This window comes from Manduca sexta, chromosome 1 (assembly GCF_014839805.1).
Source record: "Manduca sexta isolate Smith_Timp_Sample1 chromosome 1, JHU_Msex_v1.0, whole genome shotgun sequence".
In the NCBI taxonomy this organism is placed as follows: domain Eukaryota; kingdom Metazoa; phylum Arthropoda; class Insecta; order Lepidoptera; family Sphingidae; genus Manduca; species Manduca sexta.
In genome coordinates, this window is record NC_051115.1 from 2,421,662 (window position 1) to 2,446,494 (window position 24,833).

Consider the following 24,833-nt stretch of genomic DNA (forward strand, 5'->3'; position numbering starts at 1 on the left):
CAATGGCAACAATACCAAACTGTCATTAATAATAAATATGGCGTCGGTGCATTGTATTCAGAAATCCGTTTGTTTTCTATTAAATATTTACACATAGTTATAAAGACAATAACGCAATCGCACAAATGTTTTTACACGCCATTACGAAATATGAAGGTCGTGTATTATTATTAGACGTAACAACCAAGAGAAAGGTGTAATTACAGATAACAAGTAAGTTTTTTATGTTTTCGAAACAATTTCACTGGAATTTACACCTCAACTTCCATTAAGTCCTTTTAAATAGGTCATAAATGTGATATTTCAGAACATCAACTGTCATACATCGAGTTTTACATGTAGACATATTAACTTTTTAATAAAAATGTCTACCATAAAAGGAATCCGTAGCATACTTGCGAACTTAGTCATCAATGTCCTTTCTATAATTAATTCAACACCAATTGTAATGGTTTTGCAATCTTTCGTGGAAATATGCTCCATACTAAATTTGCATGTAAGTCAGGGTGAACAACTTTTCTAATGTACTAATAAATAACAAGTCAGATTATGAATAATAATAATTAACACCTAAGACGGGATTTCAGCGACTTCCTGCATTGCACAATACACTTGCAAAAGATCAAAAGATTTTAAACAGATTCAAGTATCAAAAACTTAATCTATTAGTGTTTTTGGCAAAAATTTCACAGTAAAAATAAATTATTTTGTAATATGTTGCATATTATAAAGAAATTCCAGAATTTCTATTGAACATCTATAAAATATTCTCTCTAGACAGTCTTTGAAAGAAATTGTTAGTAAATACCTTGCTAAAGTTACAAATTTACAAAGTTACAAAACCCTTATAGAAAACGATAATGTATATATTTACTTGTTTTATTCTATGTACACAAAACAGATTAAAATTACTACAAAAATATACATTAAATTATACAGCTTTAATTAGAATAGATAGTATTCCAAAAATATTTGTACTCAGAAAACTAAAACGAGTTTAAGTCTAACTCATTTTAGTTTTTGTTAGACACAAAAATTATATAAAAATATACTGAGTAAAATTAAAGTATAATTACCCTTTACAAAATTCGAACTGGTAAATTAATGAATCTGCAACTATTATAGAGTTTTGTGCAATAATATATATTTCTATACTATTATATAAAGCTGAAGAATTTGTTTGTTTGGATGCGCTAATCTCAGGAACTACCGGTTCAAACTGAAAAATTCTTTTTGTGTTGGATAGCCCTTTGTTCGTGGAGTGCTATAGGCTATATATCATCACGCTATACCCAATAGGAGCGGAGCAGTAATGGCTAATCTCAGGAAGTACCGGTTCGAACTGAAAAAATATTTTTGTGTTGGATAGCCCTTTGTTCGTGGAGTGCTATAGGCTATATATCATCACGCTATACTCAATAGGAGCGGAGCAGTAATGGCTTATCTCAGGAACTACCGGATTGAACTGAAAAAATGTTTTTGTGTTGGATAGCCTTTAGTTCGTGGAGTGCTATAGGCTATATATCATCACATTATGATCAATAGGAGTGGAGCAGTAATGAAACATGTTGCAAAAACGGGGAAAATTTATTAGTTTTGAGAGCTTCTTTTGCGTGCGCTGCGTATACGGTTAAAGTTATGCTCCAATGATGTATGACGGGAATGTTCCTCTTAAAAAGTTCTACAAAAATATATTATAAACAAAGTCCCCCGCTGCATCTGTTTGCCTGAACGTGTTAAACTCAAAAACTACCCAACATATTAGGATAAAATTTGGTATGGAGTACAGTTTGAGACCCTGGGAAGAACATAGGCTCCCGGGAAAATATATAGCGTGACTTTTATAACGGAAAACTTTAGCCTGAAAAACTTTATAACGCGGGCGGAGCCGCGAGCAATATATATATAAAATGAATCCCTATTTCCCTTGGTTACGCCATCACGCGTGAACGGCTGGACCAATTTCACTATTTTTTTTTTTTGTGTTTATTATTGTCAGGAGAAGGTTCTTATAGAAGAAAAATCCAAAAATTTGTGCAGAAAATTAGAAAATTTAAGAAAACTTAACGAAAATATTAATTTTATATAACTGTCAATTGTTTGAAATAACTGTCAGTGATTGACAGAATGCGCGCTGCAAATTCATAGTTAAGACGGGACATTGTCTGTCGTAGTATACAATGTTTGGCATATTGCTCACGTGCCTGAATTATTTTGTCACATGCCACTGCAGGCACACATGCTATCCCTGTTCTAGATTATGTATAACCATTCCTTCCTTGTCACTCCTTATTTAGGGGCATGTTAATTCTCGAAAATTCTAAATCCATATTTTTTTGTACCCGACTTCCTTCTTGTACTTTTTAATGACTTTTTTTCGATATTTTTGAAACGTCCTTTGGGAGTAGTGCGTGACCCCCCCCCCCCCCTCCCCCAAGAAAAGTACTGTGTATAACACAATCATATAAATATCTCTATTCCTTTCAGGTTTTGTGATTGTGCAGCTATGTCAGGAGAAAGGGACGAAGGCCCTGTTTATTACAGGGAGATACAAAAGAATGCATACCTCAAACGGATACCAAACGAAGTGAGCGTCAGCAAACTCATACCATTGGCGCACAAGGTAATTTATTTATGCACACACACTTTTTATCCCCAAAGGGGTAGGCAGACAGGTAGCTGATGCACCCACTTTTCGCCATGTGTATTCCTCTCCATATGGTATGGGGCGAGCCTATTGCTATATCCGGCACCAATACCAGACTAATGGGTGATAATGAGTAGTAAAAGTAAAGTTTTATACCATATAGAAATTTAAAATGATGACATACTATGTCAATGTTGTTGCATAATATATATATTGATAAAATTTCATTTCTTTTTTAAATAATGTTGAACTTACCTATGATTTAGATGCATACACTTAAATTTTTAATGTATTATCCACACAATGTTAAACCTTTATATGTATTTCTCGTTGGTAAGGCTTTATTAATAATAAATAAATGAAAGCGAATGTCACCTTGCCTGACCAGTAAATCGAACCTGACATATTAGCTCTGCAGTCATACCATAATACACTATGCTAGGAGGCATAATTTATTTAAAATCATGCACAACTGATAGGTGCTTGTATACTGCTAATCTCTATTTGGGGTCGTTTAGACATTGACTTATTAAATGAAACCACATACTTATCTTCTAGAAAATAACACTACAATCAATTATTCTAAGGCAATGTGACTTCACTGCACCTGATGGTAAGTAGAGTAGCGTCCAAAAGCAAGTCGACTGGCGAGAGATAATTGCCTATCAGCAGTCAAAAGGAATATGTCAGGCTATTTGAACCAGATATACACAGGCTGATTCCGGAACGCGTTACACTTACGTGGGCTCTGACGGGTTATAACATCTTGTTTACGGTAAACGCTATCCGGGCGGATATAAAATATATCCTATCGCCAAGAACACTGGATTACTTCTCCCATGCTACCTACAATATTTTTTAAAAATATTCATAGAATTTCTAAACATAATAGTTTGTATGTCTACTTCTAATATCTTCACAAATATATTGCAAACCTAACATGATGCTATTAAAATTCCAGAAACCCCCTCTCAAACCGATGTGGACACAACTATGTATACACAATGGCAGGACTCCTTACCTCGAGCAGTATCCCGAAGCGGAGCACCCGTGCGCCCTCTCTCACCGGCCGGTGTGGCGCGCCTGTCTGTCAGCGGCCAGGCACGTCACCGGCAGTGTGAGGCCAAGGCAGGGCCAGGAGTATGACTTCCTAGTGGACACGGACCATGGACCTGTGAGGATGCTGGCGCCTGATTGGTGAGTGGCGTTTGATGTGTGCTCGCAGTGCCAAAACATTTACTGGTGGTAGGTCACTCATATATGAGTCGGCCTGGGTAGGTACCACTGCAATGTCTATTTCTGTCGAGCAGTGTGTAGTCACTGTTGTGTTCCAGTGTGAAGGACATTGTAGCCAGTGTAAGTACTGGACATGATAATTAACATCTCATATCTCAGGATGGCGAGTGCAGTGGAATACCAAACAATACTTTGTAATTCATGGTGTTTCTGCTGTTTATGGGCGGTCGTATTGCTTACCATCAGGCGAACAGCAAGGTCGTCTTGTCATTCAAAGCAATAAAAAAAACTTTATGATGGGGAACTGTAAAAAAATACTTTTCTCGACCCGGGATTCGAAGCCAGAACCTCAACGCGCTGCCGTACCGCACATTCAGTACTACACCACCGAGGCCCGAGGCAGTCAGAGAGACATCATTGATGTATAATATTTACAGGGAAACGATGCAGGACTGGGTGACGACGCTGCGCAACAAGCTGGCCGAGCTGAAGATCACCGGCAAGGGCGAGAACGTATATTGCAGCCCGCCCGCGCCGCCGCCGCCGCGCGCTGCCGCCCGCGACCCCACCTCGCCGCTGCCGCCCACGCCGCCCGTGCCGCTCGACATGTGAGTCACACCACATACTACAACACTACACACCACACACTAAACACTACAACACTACACACAACAACACTACAACACTACACACTACAACACAACAACACTACACACTACAACACTACGCACTACAACACTACACACTACAACACTACACACTACAACACTACACACTACAACACTACACACAACACTACACACTACAACACTACACACTACAACACTACACACTACAACACTACACACTACACACTACAACACTACACACTACAACACTACACACTACAACACTACACACTACAACACTACAACACTACGCACTACAACACCACACACTACACACTACAACACTACACACTACAACACTACACACTACAACACTACACACTACAACACTACACACAACACTACACACTACAACACTACACACTACAACACTACACACAACACTACACACAACACTACACACTACAACACTACACACTACAACACTACACACTACAACGCTACACACTACAACACTACACACAACACTACACACTACAACACTACACACTACAACGCTACACACTATAACACTACACACTACAACACTACACACTACAACACTACACACTACACACTACAACACTACACACTACAACACTACACACTACACACTACAACACTACAACACTACACACTACAACACTACACACTACACACTACAACACCACACACTACACACTACACACTACAACACTACAACACTACGCACTACAACACCACACACTACACACTACAACACTACACACTACAACACTACAACACTACACACTACAACACTACACACAACACTACACACTACAACACTACACACTACAACGCTACACACTACAACACTACACACAACACTACACACTACAACACTATAACACTACACACTACAACACTACACACTACAACACTACACACTACAACACTACACACTACACACTACAACACTACACACTACAACACTACAACACTACGCACTACAACACCACACACTACAACACTACACACAACACTACACACTACAACACTACACACTACAACACTACACACAACACTACACACTACAACGCTACACACTACAACACTACACACAACACTACACACTACAACACTACACACTACAACGCTACACACTATAACACTACACACTACAACACTACACACTACAACACTACAACACTACACACTACAACACTACACACAACACTACACACTACAACACTACACACTACAACACTACACACAACACTACACACTACAACGCTACACACTACAACACTACACACAACACTACACACTACAACACTACACACTATAACACTACACACTACAACACTACACACTACAACACTACAACACTACACACTACAACACTACACACAACACTACACACTACAACACTACACACTACAACACTACACACAACACTACACACTACAACGCTACACACTACAACACTACACACAACACTACACACTACAACACTACACACTACAACACTACACACAACACTACACACTACAACACTACACACTACAACACTACACACAACACTACACACTACAACGCTACACACTACAACACTACACACAACACTACACACTACAACACTACACACTACAACGCTACACACTATAACACTACACACTACAACACTACACACTACAACACTACAACACTACGCTAATAAGATATAATTATAAGCATATTGAAAATATTCTGCGTAGATCGGACCAGCAACAGTAGTAGTAGTAGTGCCCTAATGCCTCTACTACTACTCTGAGAGAATCCGGGCTGATACTGAGCAGAAAAACAACAAATATCACTTTGCCCAACCCGGGATTTGAACCCAAGACCTCAAAGCACTGAAAAAAGCGTAGCGTAAATATTAAATATAACATTTCACATTCCAGAGTCCCCGGCATAGAGATAGTGCCAAACCGGCAACCGGAAACGCCGCCCGAACCGCCAGAACCGGAACCCGACACGTCCTGGGAACCGTTCTCGCTACCCAGCACGTCGTCGCAGAGCAGAGAACGGAAGAACGTGGCCAAGATCTGCGGCCAGAACATATGTCTTGACGATTCTGTGTTGAAGCGAGAAGCGACTGACAGCGACGAGGAGTTCTTTGCTGAGATTGACAGGGCGCATGATGAGTACAGGCAGACCGTTGTGGTGGGGGAAGTGGAGGATGCGACGGCTTCCACGAGTGCGGAGGGGCAGGGGAGGTGAGATTGTTTTGACTAATTAATTATTTTTTTTTATTTTTTTTTTTTTTTATAGCAAAAGGCATAGCACAGACCATAATCATTATAAACAATACTTAAGCACTAAATTACATTATGACTAGATTGTCTTCCCCACTAAAGCATCGGAATGTTTGCCGGCAAACATGACAGCTACATGACATTTACGTGTGTCACGGGAATATAACCTTATAGACTACATAATAAGGTTATTTTTCCGTGACACGCGTAATGTCATGTAGCTGTCATGTTTGCCGGCAAACATTCCGATGCTTCAGTGGTTAAACCTATGCCCTAATTGAAATTATACTACGGAAACTACTCTACAAACAAAATTATAATGCTAAGACAGATAGCCAGATGCGTTTACTCTAATGGGTATTAATAATTTATTTAGGAGCGTGGTTATACTGCGCGGTACGACTACGACACTGGGGATTCATGCGTTTCAATAGTAAATGGGATAATATTTCTTTCTAAATGAATCGAGATTGTATATTCAATTATCGACTGGTTGTAGAATTAGTGTCTCACATTGGAAGAGGGGGGCGAGGTTCCGCTATTTGATACGTAATTCGTCCGCCCCTGATGGGATACAATTTGAGTGTTGTAATACAATTTGTTCAGTAATGGATCACCTCACGATGCTAGATGTCAATTTGGCTGTAAATAGACTAACGGCCGCTTTCAATAAACGATCCCAATCTCGATCTTAAATCCGTTTCCGAACCAATCGAAATAATCCATTTGTAATGTCAAAAAACGCTATGTTCTGATCGGTTTATATTCGCGATAGATCAATAATGAGCAATTGGGATCGTTTGTTAAAAAACGCGTCGATTTATTCTGCAAGGTGCATAGAAAAATAGGCTTGTGATAAGGGATAATTTATCTATTATACCTCTAAATTTCATAAAACTTATTAAAACCCCAAAAATATTGTTCCAGCGACCGCCCGTCGAACATAACAGTGATCCAGGTTTCAAACAAAGACGCGCCGCACACGGCAATACCCGTCTTAGGCCCCGAAACAGACGTATTCGATTTCGAATTCGCGAAAACCGAGCCCACGCCTGAACCGAGCTTCGTGAACATCGTCAACACGGAAGTGAACGTACAGAACTCGGAATACGGCACGGTGTTCGCGAAAACCGAGCCAGAATACGGCCACCTGAGTCTGACAACGACAGCTGTCAACGTGACAGACGTCAGCGTGACAGATGTGACAGCTGTCACCGTCAACGAGGATAAGGATGGTTTGTACGAGAGGCTGTGCATGGCGTCGACTTCTGCCGAGCCGAGGCCGTCTCCTTTACCGAGGAGGCTGAGAAATGCGGAGAAAACAAGGAAATCTTCGTTGCCGAATCTAGAAGCAAACGATTCGGCGTACGAATTTTTATTTCTAAGTCAGCAACAACAACAACAAAATGTGACGACTACGGAAATTAACGCGAGTACAAGAGATAATGTGGCTGATAGTGCGGAAAGGCTCAGGTCTAACGTGGAAAGATCTAGAAGCCATAACGCGTACGACAATTCACCTAGAAGGCAGGTGGTTAGAGTGCAAAATGGCAGCCCAAAAAGGGAGGTTAAGACTGGTGAGTTTTTACTATAGTAAGTCTTAGCTGTATATAATATGATATTTCAAACTACTATAGAGAGAAAAGAGAAAGAGAGAGAGAATAGAGTTGCAATTCATATAAAGTGTAAAAAATGTGAAACACTTTTTACGTTTAATTTGTTAGTCTATGGCATATATTTTTGGCATCATTAGCTGTATGTAGATCATTTTATTTTGTTGCTTGAATGACGAGTCGAGCTTGCCGTTCCCCTGATGGTAAGCGATACGATCCATTAACAGTAGAAACACCGTCCAACACCTTGATTTCTCGCCAGTCGACATAATTATGCTGGCCTATTTGAACGGGATGTACAGGGTGATCCCCGAACGCGACAAACTTTCATGGTCCAATATAAAGGATTTTTAACACCTGTATGGTGTACACTGAATTTAATTTGAACTTCCAGTATCAATTCACAACATATCTTAATTTATAGAGAAACCCGAACAGCCTCAGAAGCCGATATGGAAGCGAGGTTTGACGGAGCTGTCCCTCCTCACGAGACTGCGCGGGATCGGCAACGGGAAGAGGTCTGAGAGTCCGCAGAGGCAAGAGAACGAGGCTAATGATAGGTATGATGAAATACTAATACCTGGCAAACTATTTGATGTATAGCGGCGTACATAGGTAGATGATTACGTTCCTCTATGGAAGGGAAAGATTTCCAGTCAGGCAGATGCTTGTGACCGGCCGCAGCGTCTCCGACGGTTCCTATTCGGTGGTGGTATATATGCTGAGTCACGCAAATTCTGCTATCGCAAGTTAGAATCGTCTGTCGCCATCTAGCGGGATTGCTGTGCGTTATAACAAGAATTATGTCAATGCATCGCATGCAATTTCGGTGATGTTGACGAGATGGCGGTGTATGCACTAATTGTACCGCCACAAAGTCAGCTTGCTGTAAAATGGTTCATTGGAGTCGACTTCTGCAAGTTGCTTACTAATCTGCTTCGTTTATTTTGTTACAGGAATACATCTTCTCCTGCGAAGGTAGTGCATCGTTCGCGGACGGACGCGCGAGTGGACAGCAGTCGAAGACGCAGCAGCTCGCTTAGTAACGGTATAATATGGTATTATTTTAATGAATGAAACCCTCCTAGCCAAATTTCATTGGCAGCCAATCTCAATGGAGATCAGCCAAGAGACATTATAGTGTGCAATACAGAAGCACTCCGGTGAGACAATCCAACATGACCGGAGAGATATCCAGGGTAACGCACTGCAAACTCCTTGACTGGGCTGCAACTGAGTAATTTTTAAAATGGAAAAACCCAGTTATAATTATATTTGGCTCGAGTCTAGATTCTAACCAAGGACCTCAGCCTAGTAGTAGCACGCATTACGATAATACCGAGGCAGTCAATTTATTTTTGTTTATTTTATTATAAGTTTATCGGCTCCCCCCTGTACTTGTTACAAATCTAAAACCTATACAGAAGATAACGGCGAATAATAAAAATGGCGACATTCAATCCTGAGTTGAGTAGAACACATGTTGTCAACTCTTAATTGTAATAATTAATTTGTTTGCATGTATCATTTTTGTTCTTATATGTGCACAGCAAGGTGACCCCACTGCACCTGATTGTAAGTGGAGTGGGGTCTAATAAAATGTCGACTGACGAGAGATGATTACCCCATGAGACGACAGTCGACACAATTATGCCTGTTGGAACTGGCTGATCATTGTATCTTGACTTGTCAGAGCAATCATGTTCGCCTAAGTGATTAATTAATTTAATTTTCCAGAGGAGCGTCCGTGCGGCGACGTGGTGCTGCGCGGGCTGCGCGTGCGCGAGGCGCGCCGCCTCCGCGCCGAGCAGCGCCGCGGCGCCGCGCTAGTCGCGCCCGTCAGGGCCAGCGAACCGCCAGTACTCGTCGACTACGAGCGGAGAGTGTGGTACGTTGTCAAAAATGCCGTGGACATAAATAGACGGACTGGGCCCTTATTCTGTATGATAGTGTAGACGCGTAACGCGGCCGTGTCATGTTATCTTCGAGAAATGTGCGTGGAATGGTATTCTGTAAGCCAAATTTCTATAGTCCTAAACATGATGCGTTGTGTGACGTGCTTGTTACACACTGTTTAAATAACGTGCGGGATAGAGAATAAGGCCCCTGCGCGACAAACCGTTAGCGGATGACAACGGATCCAGGGGGATCATTCGGGTCATCATGTACCCCCTTACCCGTTCCGGCTGGATCTAGACTTCTGATTATAATTTAATGACTCATTGGTAAATTTAATAAAGTAAATATTTTGTATGATAGCTAATCCACGCGGGGACCATTCGGGTCATAATGTTACCCCCTTACCCGTTCCAGCTGGGTCAGGTGACTTCTCATAATTATTTAATGACTGATAAATGTAATAAATATTTTGTATGACAGCAAAACCACGCGAATGAAATGCTTAATACTATATAATAATAATATTAGCCCTGTATTATATACTGTCCCACTGTAGGGGCCTCCGCTACTGAGAGGGATTAGGCCTTAGTCCACCACGCTGTAGTGCGGGTAGACTTCACACACCCACAAAATTCGTATAGAAAACTTCTCAGGTGTGCAGGTTTCCGCACGATGTTTTCCTTCACTGTTAAAGCAAGCGATAGTTCACAAAGAATACACACATAATTTTTTAGAAAAGTCAGAGGTGTGTGCCTTTGGGGTTTGAACCTGTGGACATTCGTTTCGGCAGTCCGTTCCACACCCAACTAGGCTATCGCCGCTGGACATCGGTCAGTCGTCAATAAATTATTTTACTGGTGGTAGGTTTCATATGTGGGAGGCCTGGGTAGGTACCACCGCAATGTCTATTTCTGTTAAGCAGTGTGTAGTTACTGTTGTGTTCCGGTTTGAACACTGTAGCCAGTGTAACTACTGGACATAAGACTTAACATCTCATGTCTCAGGAAGGCGAGCGCAGTAGAATACCAAACAATACTTTGTACTTCAAAGTGTTGGTGTTTCTACTGTTTACGGATCGCATCGCTTACCACCAGGCGAACGGCAAGCTCGTCTCGTCATTTAGAGCAATAAAAAATATTTATAAAAAATTAAATACTGCCTCGGTAACATACTTGTATTACGGGACGACTTCTCGAGTACAAATCCCAGGTCGCTAAAAGTGATTGGGTTTTTCTGCTCGGTATCAGACAAGGCCGAAATTCGTGTCTGATATATTCGCCTACTATCACATCATGGGACGGAACACATATAGAGAAAATTGGGTAGCATAGTTACACCATGGCCTATCCCTTAAATTTCTTACCCGTTCTTCTCTGGTGAGAACTGCTTTCCGAACTGTTGTTAGAGTTAATATTGACGGAATCTAAATAATGCATAACATTTTACGGATTCAAATAAATCATTTCATTTCAATTTTAAAAACCATTAAACCATTTATTTCTCTACACACATATAAATACAAAAAAAAAAATTATAAAAGAAAAAAAATATTTAAGGTTACTAAAATATCTTTAATACCAAACGAATATTATAATAGTTTATTAATTAATGACAAATAAAAAACATGATAACCCATTATAAAAAGAGAACATTAAAAAAGAAAACTACCCATAAACCTACTTACTTAAAATAATAAAACATTACTGGGGCCTTATTCTCTATCCCGCACGTTATTTTGACAGTGCGTAACAAGCACGTAACACAACGCATCATGTTTAGGATTATAAAAATTTGACTTACAGAATACCATTCCACACACTTTTCTCGAAGATAACATGACACGGCCGCGTTACGCGTTTACGCGGCAACTCAACCGCCGCAGTGGCGCCCAACGTGGGGCGCCACTGCGGCGGTTGAGGGCCTGCCCGCAGATAGATAGGAGACAATTGAAAACTCAGGGTTATTACGTGGTACGAGCTTTATTTTTACACCTCCGCGTTACACTCGGTACTGGTTGCTGTAGGTTGATTCCCTATGCTACTCGCGATAACACACCGTAAACGCGTGTTGTCAAAACAAGCTCTAAACACAAACGCGTTTCATACACGCGCCACGATGTGTAATTGATAAATAGGTATTGTGTATGCCATACGATAGGTTGTCTATGCTTAATATTTTTTATATTACGATGTGTTAATACGTTCAGAAATCTTTCATCCCCTCGAATCGGCAAGTATCGGTTTTTTTGAAAAGGCTTTTTTTTGTTTGTATTCGTGATATTAAATGATGTAACTCGAATAAATCACTGCCAAACTTTATTTAATCCCATTTTTGTATATACTTAAATGTAAGAAACATGAAAGGAATATAAAAATAATTTAAAGAAATTTCCGTAGATTGTGATTGTTTTCAAACGAAAAAATATAACTTCAAAATTATTGTCAAATGTCAATGTCATTGACTTATTTACTTGATTTGTTTACTAAAGCCACATTTTAAAAATTGAATTGAATTGATATATTGAATGCTACTGAAGATTTTACACGAATGCTGTTATATGAATAATAGTAAATGCTGTTGTGCTTATGCAGTTTATGTTAAATTAGCGCTAACAACGTATATTAATAGGAATTCTACGGACCTTCCATCATAAAATTTGTTGCAAAATCGACAAGGCATTAACTCAAATTCTTTTTTTTTTTTATTTAGTTAAATAATGTGACGAGGATGCCGTTTACCTGATGATAAGCGATACGACCGCCCATAAACAGTTACAATGCCATCCGGAACTTTGAATTGTAAAGCATTATGTGACGTTCCACAGTAGGTTTTCAGAATGAGACAAAGATTTTAGGTCTTATAAAGTAATTACGCTAGTTACAATTTCCTCTAAACTGGTACACATCAGTGCATGGACACAGTTTAACTTGGCTATAGAAATAGACATTGCCGTAGACACCTTATAACTATTAAGACAGACACTCACATATAACAGACTTACCAACAATAATTAAAATAAGTGTATATTGCCTATTAAACGTTATTTTTAAAAATTTATAGCTCTATTACCTAGTAACTTCTATTTGCCGCTCAACCGGCATTAATCTTTTTGGAATAAAAAGTACTCTATTCAATCCACAGCTCACTGTCTGAGTACCATATTTCATACACATTCATTTAGTTATTAAGGTGAAACTGATTAATTAACAAACATTCAAACTCATGTATAGAAATTTTACTTAAGTATATTATGTTATCTAAGACTGAACAACAAATAAAAAATAAAACAAAAATAATGTGTTGTTAAAACTGAGTATATTTTATTATTATTTATTTGGAATATCTTGCATTACATTCACTATCCTGTAAAAGAAATTATTTTATTATTACATTTGATATTATCAGTTTTGTTAACATTAGTATTCAATGTAAGATGCCTTTGGTCTCCTAAAAATAAAAAAAGGAAGTGTTTGTACAAACAATTTTAGATTTAACATGATTACATACTTTTGTTTGTAATTGTGTAAAATTATTGGGATTACCTACATGAAATTTTTGCTTTGTTTCCCCGGATCGATATTCACATTTAGAAGATTTTGATATTTAATTTAAAGCTGGCTAAGCCCTTGATTAAGACCTCTACCAATTACTTATAACAACAATAATGTATAACTAGTAAAAATTTCTTCAATAATCTTTATTGTTATCAAACTTTATAGGTACAAAACTTTCACCACAAAGAAACTACATAGTATTAATTGTAATGTACATAATTAAGAAAACATTGTTTAAAAAGATACCTTCATTAGTGTTTTATATTTGTTTGGCCTATCTATTTACTAATAGAAATATTACATCGAAGTAATAAAAATAAACTTGATTGACCTCAATTGTTGTCAAAAGTCGGGTTGCCAGTAGTAAAGTAGCTTATTTTTCACCGCTGAGCCCATAACACAAATTTGACTATCAAGATACAAAAACATAGGTTTGAATATTAATTCGATCATTTAGGATTTATGTTTGTTTTTGTTTCTGATAAGGTAGAATATTATATTTGAGTTTTCACGATGTAAAGAGGATACTATCGTCAATAGAAATTATACAGTCGTTGTATCTAAATAATTAATTTGTCTAAACGCGCATAGACGCGCTGGATTGCCGCACGTTATTTTGACAATTCGTAACATGCCCGTAAGGCGGATGTGTCACACCTCATCGTGTTCATGAAATGTCAAATTAGCATCCAGAATACTCTTACACAGTCATAACACGAAGTTAACGAAACACGCCGTGTTACAAGTTCGACATTGTCGTAGAGAATCATGCCCCTGGTGTTATGCAACAAGAGTCACTGGCCTGGGGAACTCCGATCCAGGCGAACGGCACGTAGATGCTACACGTGGCTGGCTCCGGCGGCAGCTCGCCGGGCAGTTGGAAGGCCACGTGGGTGAGCAGGGCGTGCACGTGGTCGGGGTCAGCTCCCGCGACGTTGGTAGTGTGCACGTGGTCGGCTCCGGCGGCAGCTCGCCGGCAGTCGGTCGGGGTCAGCACACCCGACGATGGTGGTGCGCAGCTGGACGTGTTCGGGAGGCAGCTCTCCCGTCTGTCTGCTACGGCACCGTGATCCGCACCGTACAAGCAGGCACGCCGTAGAGGAAAAGGCACGCCGTGAAGAAGAAAGCACGCCGTAAAGTAGAACCTGGAATCAGAATCCACCAGGTCGGAATGCAAGCTAGGCTTACATTCCGCGCCAGCGACTCGTGACAGCTCACAAGCCCTGATGCCCAGAATACATAGTTAGCGGTTAGTAAATTGGCACACTCACCCTAGCGGGAACAACGACGTGTGTGACAATATGTAGTGCCACGGCCAAAGATAATAGTTAAAAAAGGTGGGAGGTCGCGTTGCACGCCTATTTATGCAGGCGCCATTCGGACGTACGTCAGTGCAATGACAATTCATTGCAACGATGATGCTCATTGGTAGTTCTAATTGCGAGGGCGTTAATCATTCATATTATAACCACAGACCATTTAGAAAGACAATAGTAACGTTAACAGAGTACATATAGTATAATTGGTAACGTTACACGCTATCATACAGAATAAGGGCCCTGTTACAAGTCACCAAAAACCTATGTATATTCCATCTTCCCTCCACCAGGGTGGCGTGGTGGGGAGCAGGCGGGGCGCGGTGGGGGGGCCGCTGTGGGGACTGTCTCGTCGCCGTGCGGGGGGTGCCTCCCGCCAACGCGAGCAAAGCAGCCGCCGCCTTCAAACACTCTAGGCATCATACGGTATGTAATCTTATTAAAACTATTATTTCTTACCCCCTTATTCATAGACGTTTTTTATCTAACGACCGAGTAAGGCTGTGATAACAAGTCTGTTTCTCAGTGCTGACGGCATGGCAGTCTTCGCAGTGCGTAGACGTAGGGCCGTTGTGATTGGCTAATATTGAGATACAACAATAATAACCAATCACAACGGCCCTATATCTATTTCTCAGTGCCGTTGGGCACTGAGAAACAGGCTTGTTATCACAGCTTTACTCCGTCCTTAGATAAACAACGTTTATGAATAAGGGGGTTAGAGTTTTAGCAGTTTAAAGGTAGACACCGCTGTAGAGGAACAGATGGTTGCGTTCCTCTATGGTGGTACCACTGCAATGTCTATTTCTGCTAAGCAGTGTGTAGTCACTTGTGTTCCGGTTTAAAGGACACTGTAGTCAGTGTAACTACTGGACATAATAATTAACATCTCATGCCTCAGACAAGCGCAGTGGAACACCAAACAATACTTTGTAATTCAAGGTGTTGGTGTTTCTACTGTTTATGGATCGTATCGCTTACCATCAGGCGAACGGCAAGCTCGTCTCGTCATTCAAAGCAAAAAATCTTCATACGTCAACTAGAGCATTTTACAGATGAGATTTTGTTTTGGGGAAATGTTGATATATCAACCATACGAGTAAATTATTGTAAAGTGTCATCAGCAAAAAGATAAGTATGTGGTTTCATTTTGTAACGCAATGTCAAAATGACCCTGTGTGTATATTATTTTTCAGGTGGACGTGTTGTTCCACAGAGTTCCACTCGGCACCATATATCTTTTGAACAAGAGAGATAAAGAGAGCATAGGTGAGTACATAACAGCAATATATTATATACTATCTCCATGAACTGACCTCTACTACTGAGGGTACTCAAACCTCTACTCTCTCCTGTCCTTATAAGCTTTAGGATCGATTGGTACTCAAAAAAAAAGATTATTGCATATCATCATCATCTCTCATTAGTCTACATTCTACTAAAACCCACTCATCATCAGGTGTAGCGTATAAAAAATATCAATGGTTGAAATTCTAATTGACTAAAGCGACATTTAGTGTTATTTTTTTTAACTAGTTAAAAATTTTCGCAAACACATGTCGCTTGAGGCAATTACTCTTTCAACTGAATATATATTATCAGCTAAAAACCTTTGCACGCTCAGTAACGGTAGGCGATACATTCCATCTTTACATAACACCTGTAACATATAATATATATACTTAGTCTGGCCATAAATACTGTTACACTTAATTATAAAAAAATATTACATTTGAATTTCGAATCTGTCATTTTTATACGATTGTTCATTGTGTTTTCTCATTTTGGCGCCAATACATTGTAAAATATTTTGCGATATTAAAATGGTGTGGGGTGATAAAGAGAACCGAATCGCTGTGATAGCATTACACAAAGTAGGTATGGAGCCAAATGCAATTTTTAAAACTCTCCATACACTTGGTATTAGTAAAATGTTTGTGTACCGGGCTATTAATAGGTACAATGAGACCTCCTCTGTTTGTGACAGAAAAAGATCTGGCCGTCCACGTAGTGTTCGTACGAAAAAGGTGGTCAAAGCAGTAAGGGAAAGAATTCGAAGAAATCCTGTCCGAAAGCAAAAGATTTTATCTCGGGAAATGAAGATAGCACCTAGAACCATGTCGCGTATTTTAAAAGATGACTTAGGACTTGCAGCCTATAAGAGACGCACTGGCCATTTCTTAACTGATAATTTAAAGAAGAATAGGGTGGTAAAATCGAAACAACTACTGAAGCGGTACGCAAAGGGAGGTCACAGAAAAATTTTGTTTACGGATGAGAAAATTTTTACAATTGAGCAACATTTTAACAAACAAAATGACCGTATTTATGCTCAAAGCTCTAAGGAAGCTTCCCAATTAGTCGACAGAGTGCAACGTGGACATTATCCGACTTCAGTGATGGTTTGGTGGGGTGTTAGCTATGAAGGAGTGACTGAGCCATATTTTTGTGAAAAAGGTATCAAAACATCGGCACAAGTGTATCAAGATACCATTCTTGAGAAGGTAGTTAAGCCCCTTAACATCACCATGTTCAATAACCAAGTATGGTCCTTCCAGCAAGACTCGGCGCCGGGTCATAAAGCTCGGTCCACGCAGTCTTGGTTGGAATCGAACGTTTCGGACTTCATCAGAGCTGAAGACTGGCCGTCGTCTAGTCCCGATCTTAATCCGCTGGATTATGATTTGTGGTCAGTTTTAGAGAGTACAGCTTGCTCTAAACGCCATGATAATTTGAGTCCCTAAAACAATCTATACGATTGGCAGTGAAGAATTTTCCCATGGAAAGAGTGCGTGCTTCTATTGATAACTGGCCTCATCGTTTAAAGGACTGTATTGCAGCCAATGGAGACCACTTCGAATAAGCTTTTTATATTTTTAATTGTTTTATATTTATGTATTAAACTGACACACTGTAAAAGTAATAAATGTTATTTGCAGTTAACAATTTTCTTTTTTCTTTATTACAATATTTATGGCAAGACTAGGTATATATAATATCAGCCTTGTATTATATACTGTCCCGCTGCTGAGCACGGGCCTCCTCTACTACTGAGACGGATTAGGCATTAGTCCACCACGCTGTAGTGCGGATTGGTAGAGTACACACACCTTCGAAATTCCTATAGAGAACTTCTCAGGTATGTAGCTTTCCTCACGACGTTTTCCTTCACCGTTAAAGCAAGCGATAATTCACAAAGAATACACACTTATTTTTTTTAGAAAAATCAAAGGTGTGTGCCCTTGGGATTTGAACCTGCGGACATTCGTCTCGGCAGTCCGTTCCACAACCAACTAGGCTATCGCCGCTACACCTGTAACATAACATTCAGTAAATAAATGATTTGATTTGTTTCAAGGAATAAAACTGGACAACGAGTGTAACATAACGAGCGTGGAGGAGGACTCGCCGGCGGCGCGGGTCGGCATCCCGCCGCCGGGCAAGTGGGCCGTCACGGAGGTCAACAACAGGACCATTAACTTGCTTAAGGTGAATATTGTATTCACATATTTAATTTAATAATAACACAACTTACTATAGGGGACCGGCCTATGCTTGATTTTGTACATTATTCTATATGTAATGGTTAATAATACGATAAAGAAGCACTCCTGCGAAAACTGCATAGATATTGTTTAAAAAATGAGCGAGTAATTCAGATTTCAAATATTGTAATGTGCAGAAGTGGGCGCGATGTGGGGATATCGCTTCATCTCTTTCTTTTGCACGCGTCGTAATTCCCGATGACGTCACATGTGGATATTTCGTCTCTTTTCTGTTTCTTGTTAATTACCCCTTCCACCGAAATTCAAATGCTTATAACTTGTTGATTTATTACCGGATTTCAATAATTCTTGTTATAATTTATATTATGTAAATATTTGATAATAGTAAAGAACAAAAATTAGTACGGTACCCTATCCACCTACACTGAAAAAATTGCTAAATATACCTACTTGTCTATAGAATTACAAACACAATGGAACGCCACCACAGACAAGACCATACCCATTATAATATCTTCCATAGGAGTAATCCCTAAAACGCTACACACCAGCCTTCGAACACTCGACGTACACAAAAATACATACATCCTTCTGCAAAAAGCAACAATATTAAACATTTGTATTGTTCGAAAATTTTTATCATTACCGACCCATTAAATTAATTTCTTGCACTTTTTCATTAAATTGCACTTGGCTTCGGCCCGTGCCCTGTATACCTCCAAATAGGAGAGATAATTATATGTATATATATAATAATAATAATAATTTATTTTCCAAAAAGTTACACAAATTATACCAATTAGCAATGATGTCCACACTAGGCTATGCCTGTATCGTGGACATCAAGATTCAACTCAATGACTCTCTTCCTATCTTCAAAAAGAAAATATCGAACTCGCTTGTTGAAACCTAAATTTAGTTTTATATTCAGTCTTATATTTAGATAATACTGCACTAATGGACTACCTCGGTGGCGTAGTTGTATTGCATGCCCGGTACAATAGCGCTCTGAGGTCCTGGGTTCGAATCCCGGGTTGGGCAGTGATATTTGGGTTTTTCTGCTCAGTATCAGCCCGGAGTCTGGAATTTGTGCCCGGTATGGCGATAGGCTCGCCCCCTATCACATGGGACGGAACACACTTGGCGAAAAGTGGGTGCTCTAGTTGCGCCTCTGCATACCCCTTCAGGGATAAATGCATGATGTTATGAATGTATGTATGTACTGCACTTATGGTGCAGCCAATTGTTTATTGTTATGTATTAATATGTTCATGCTGTGACAGCCTGTAATTAAAACAGCACTGCAGCAATTACTTACCGAATTGTTAAAAAAACTATGTAAGGTGTATGTTTTGTTGGCTGTTCAAATAAATAAATATACTCATTTGCGCCTCCAAGATCAGTTTGGTAGGGGGGGGGGGGGTGTCAATCTGCACCTATGCACACATAATTCATTGAGTATTTTGTTTTTTCAAATTCAAATCGTGCAGGCTTTTGAAAATGCTTTATGATAAAAATAGCCTCTGTGGTTGGTAGTTCCCATTGTTGTAGTTTTATTCAGTGAGATATTTTTTTTTATTTATATCTGGGGAGGGGGGTCCACGTGCAGCTACTTGCACTCCCCTCCCGGCGCTCATGTGTGTCCTGTGATTTGTTATAAATAGGCGACTGTCGTATACATGATTTTGTACATTATTTTGTTTGTAATGGTTAATAATACGAAAAGGAAGCACATCTGCGAAAACTGCATAAAAAATTGTTCAAAAATGAGCTTGTAAATATTTCAAATATTTCAGTGTGCAGTAGGAGGGAGGGGGGGGGGGGGTATTTGTAATTGTGTCATGGTATCGTGGGACAAAATTATTTGTGTATTCATAACTCGAAAACTGAAAAATCGCGGAACATACATGGATGTGATTCGGGTACCCCAAGAGATGCTCTATCTCTAGACCTCCGCTTGACACTACTTTCTGAGGCACCCTGTATATATAAGGTATTATCACATTAAAAATCCTCTAGGGAGGCGAAGAAGAAATGAACAAAATCTGCCATCACGGCACGGAAGCAACAGTTCTCATCCAGCCTTCAGACTTCGTGAAGAAGCTACGAGCCGCTCTCAAGTCGAACAAGTCTTTACTGGGACTCAGGTAAAATTGACTCATCTCATCTCCTCAGCCTACAACTGTCCACTGCTGAACATAGGCCTCTCCTAGAGCGCACCACGTTGCTCGCTCCTCCGCTCTCCTCATCCACCGGTGAACCTGCGAATGTCGTCGGACCAGCGGGTCGGACGTCGTCTTGACTAAAATTGACTATACTTGTGTAACGTGTAGGGGTAATATCGGATAATTGTGTAAAACCGTCAACATTACTGCTAAATTATATCTAATATTTATAGGTCTCAGCTAAAATTGGCTTTATACTTGTGAATTGTGATGGGGTAATATCGGAATATGGGGTAAAACCGTCATATTATTATTAAACAAGACACTTTCTAAAACAGACAACACGAGAGTGCCACTTTGCAATGTACCACAATTGTTTTGAGTTAAGGTTAAACAAGATGTAAAATGCATCATAAAGACCCACATGAGTCGCGTTCCGGGATCAGTCTGTGTATCCGATCTTGCCGGTGTGGTATCTCGTCAGTGGATTCACTATCTGGGCGTCAGCTACCATCAGGTGCGGTGAAGTCACTTTACTGGACACATTACAAAAGGTAATGTTTAATCGACGATCTTACTCCATTATCCGAACTTACCCCAACACTATATAGGGTGATACGAAATTTTATAAGTATCAAAACTTTACAAGAAATTGTACCAATGTATATTTTATTTAATATTAGATTTGATTGTGTTATGTAAAAATAATTCAAGACGGTGAACGAACGAACGTGGTGAGTCCATTCGGCTCCTAATAAAAGCAGTTTCATAGTAAATGTATGGCAGGCGAATTCATGCGACTTGGCGCGGTTAGTCAACGCCGAGCAGAACACTAAAGCGTAAATACGTAATGGACGCCAACGGAATTCCATTTTTAAACTTTTTGTATGTAAATTATGCGACGTAATTTCGGTCGTGACGCTTTTTCCGTCTACGCCGAAACAGTCGTAGGTGTTTAGTCAATTTGAAACAATTTTAGGCAATTTTCGGAGCTCAAATTTATATATGTAATATGACAATATATTTTTCATAAAACATGTCTATTTATGACAGCTAATTGTAAGAACCATAAATATTTCGCACGTTTCGCGCGTAAAATAATTTAAATTTGGAATAAAATTTTAAAAAAATCGATTAAAATTTAAAAAATCGAATGTGTACATTTTTGTAAAACCTTTTTCGTCGAAAACTTTTTGAAAACCATATATTTCGAAGGAGTTTATATGAAACAATTATTATATTAGCAAGAAATTATATTGTCTATAGATAATTAAAATAGTAATAGTTTATAGCACGTTATACAGCGTGATGTTTATATGCGGTAGCTTTTGTACCATTTGAACGACATTTAAAAAGTTTCAATCCACTTTTTTTTTTTTATTAGTGTTTCATAAAAAGACATAACTATATAGTTAGTTATAGACCGGACATAAGGACCAAATTATTGCTTCAAAAGTTATTACCAATTGGTTATAAGTCGCTGTCTTATTTGAAATGTCCGTATGGCAGGATGTCACAATGTCCTTTGATATTAATACAAAAATCGACGCAAACACAACAAAAATCCTCAAAATCAAATAGGATTTTGGCATTGACGTATATTCTATAGACACGAACGTCCATATAAAATATTTGTTCAAAATCTGAAGTAAAATGGCGACCAAAACGTCACTGTTATAACCTATTTATTCACTTGAACAACAAATAATTTCACTTATTTGACTAATATTTTTTTATTCAAATCCAAGTTTAAACTTAGACTCGAGTTCTTATATCATGAGCGCCGCTCCGTACACAACCACAAGCTGTCAATATTGACCATACTGAAGTCAATTTGAATGGATATCAGTTCAAATCAGTTGAACACAGTGAATGTTCGGAACGCCAAATCTAGTACGTAGTACATATACATCGACGGATTTTGGTGATTTTTTTTAGTTCAGTACAGCTTTAATTCTTGTGAGACTGTCATTTAAACTGACAGCTGTCAAGTAACGCCCAGCGGCTATATGTGTCGGCGCGTAAAAACGCGCGATTCCCACCTTTATAGACGATATGCGCCATAAACAATGTAATAAATCATAAACCTTTATTCCGTAAACGGTGTTATATTCATAAAAAGATTGTGGATATGGATATCTACAATATATAAATTTGATATTACGACTTCAGTATGTAAATATAATTATTACTAGTTTTAGGTACCCGAGCAAGACACTAAATGTCGAATAATATAAAATCCAAACAATATTTTGTATGATCGTTACACTCAATACAATGTAAAAGAACTGAAGTATCAGCAATACATCACATCGAAGGTACCTGAGACCGAAATGTTTATATTAGCCACTTGAAAATATAAACAAAAACTGCTCGCGTCGTCTGTTTATACTTCACATTCCAAGCCTCGGTTTTTTGTTTTCTTAGGACGCAAGTGTTGAATGTTGGTTGTTATAAAAAAACAAAACATTCTTCGACCCATTTTTTTGGATTTTCCCTTGTTTCACTACTCCGAAACTTATCAAATTATATTATAATTGAAAGGTCAATTTTCAAGGTTTCGAATGGTTACAAAATTTATTTAGCTAACCACTATTACCCTTAGAATCTATATATATTGTGTTTCCTGGAAATAAGATTACATTCCAAGTTGAAGATATAAAAAAAAAAAACATTCTATTGTTCCATTGTAAATAATAAATAAAATAAAAAATAATAAATAAAATACTTTATTTATCACGTAGGCGAACAAAGTTGCACTTATGATACGTCAAAACAAAGAATAAGAATAATTATTATTTCTAAACAACTATTAAAATTACTTATATAACTATGGACATTTTAAATTAGGGATAAAGTTTATCCAAAAAACAAGGTACAAACCGAAGTAACCAGCTCGGGCTGGCAAGTAGGGGGAAGTAGAAGGGTAACGCGTCGCGATCCTCACCGGCGAGGACATGAGCCCTAACCTAGCTAACCTACCAGCCTTTAACTAGCTATTGTATGTATTGTTTGTGCTGTAGTGTTGATCCGCTAACTTTTCGACAATATTATCGACTATTTTCGATAATTGTCCGAACCATACAATTGTAATTGTGCTATCACAAAATAAGAAAACTATAGCCAATTTGTATCGTTGTTTTATTGCATGATAAGTTATAATAAAACATAATTTCCAATTTGTAACAAACATATTATTACTCTTTACATCGCATACGTAAATATTATCTTTTCATAGAACTATACAATCGAGGCTCTATTTTCATTACACAATAAATAAAAGTATACAAAAAGTATATGATAAAAAAATGGTAAAATAAAATTGATATAAACACAATACCATAACGCATAAAGTTTGAAATACAAAATATTATAAGGGCAATTGCGAAAGAAATGAGAACATATAGGTATATTATTAGCTTGGCACTTCACGACATGAAATATAATAATAAGGTCAACAAAGACGACGACGGGAGCACATGAGAAAGTCTAAACCATGGATGCACAGACCGCGGCCCGCCGGTCGAATACTGGTGGCCCGGCGACAGCAAAAATAATACTCTCGTACATTCGAAAAATATTGAATTCTATTCCAGCCAGCCAGCTTATTTGGTTCTACATATGTGATCTCTATATATGTGAACAAACTTTTTCAATACTAAATGATAATAAAACAAAAAATCGAAACCGCCTTGCAAATGAAAGTTTGGAAGCAGTTTTACGTGTTGCTACAAGTTAATTTGAGCCAAATATTAAAAAAAGATTGTAAGCACTATGCAGTGCCACGCTTCAAATTAATAAAGTATTTTTCAATTTTAATAAATTATTATCAGTTCTTTATTGTCTTTAATTACCTATACTTCAGCCGGCCGACCCGCCATCAGTTCATGATTTGCCCGAGTGGCCCCTAGTCTTAATAAGTCTGTGCAACCATGGTCTAAACGGTGGAAATGCACCTGACAGGTCAGCCGCATGTTTTTTTATGAAGATGA

At 38.8% G+C, this 24,833-nt stretch overlaps 1 protein-coding gene across 1 annotated transcript; it reads left to right on the forward strand.

Annotated features, from left to right (window-relative positions):
- Positions 1-31: 31 nt before the first annotated feature.
- LOC115447715 lies at positions 32-24,238 on the forward strand. The gene is made up of 13 exons (XM_037436550.1): positions 32-213; positions 2,488-2,623; positions 3,609-3,844; positions 4,321-4,491; positions 6,435-6,749; positions 7,716-8,365; positions 8,826-8,961; positions 9,358-9,449; positions 10,139-10,289; positions 15,464-15,596; positions 16,367-16,439; positions 18,529-18,659; positions 20,696-24,238. The coding sequence occupies exons 2-13, from the start codon at positions 2,507-2,509 to the stop codon at positions 20,825-20,827; spliced, it is 2,337 nt and encodes a 778-aa protein (XP_037292447.1). The 5' UTR covers positions 32-213; positions 2,488-2,506; the 3' UTR covers positions 20,828-24,238.
- The last annotated feature ends 595 nt before the right edge of the window (positions 24,239-24,833 follow it).

Coding starts and splice junctions, on each gene's coding strand:
- LOC115447715 (XM_037436550.1), top strand. CDS start 2,507: ATGTCAGGAGAAAGGGACGAAGGCCCTGTTTATTACAGGGAGATACAA. Junction 6,750..7,715: donor AGTGCGGAGGGGCAGGGGAG/GTGAGATTGTTT, acceptor ATATTGTTCCAG/CGACCGCCCGTCGAACATAA. Junction 8,366..8,825: donor AAAAAGGGAGGTTAAGACTG/GTGAGTTTTTAC, acceptor CTTAATTTATAG/AGAAACCCGAACAGCCTCAG.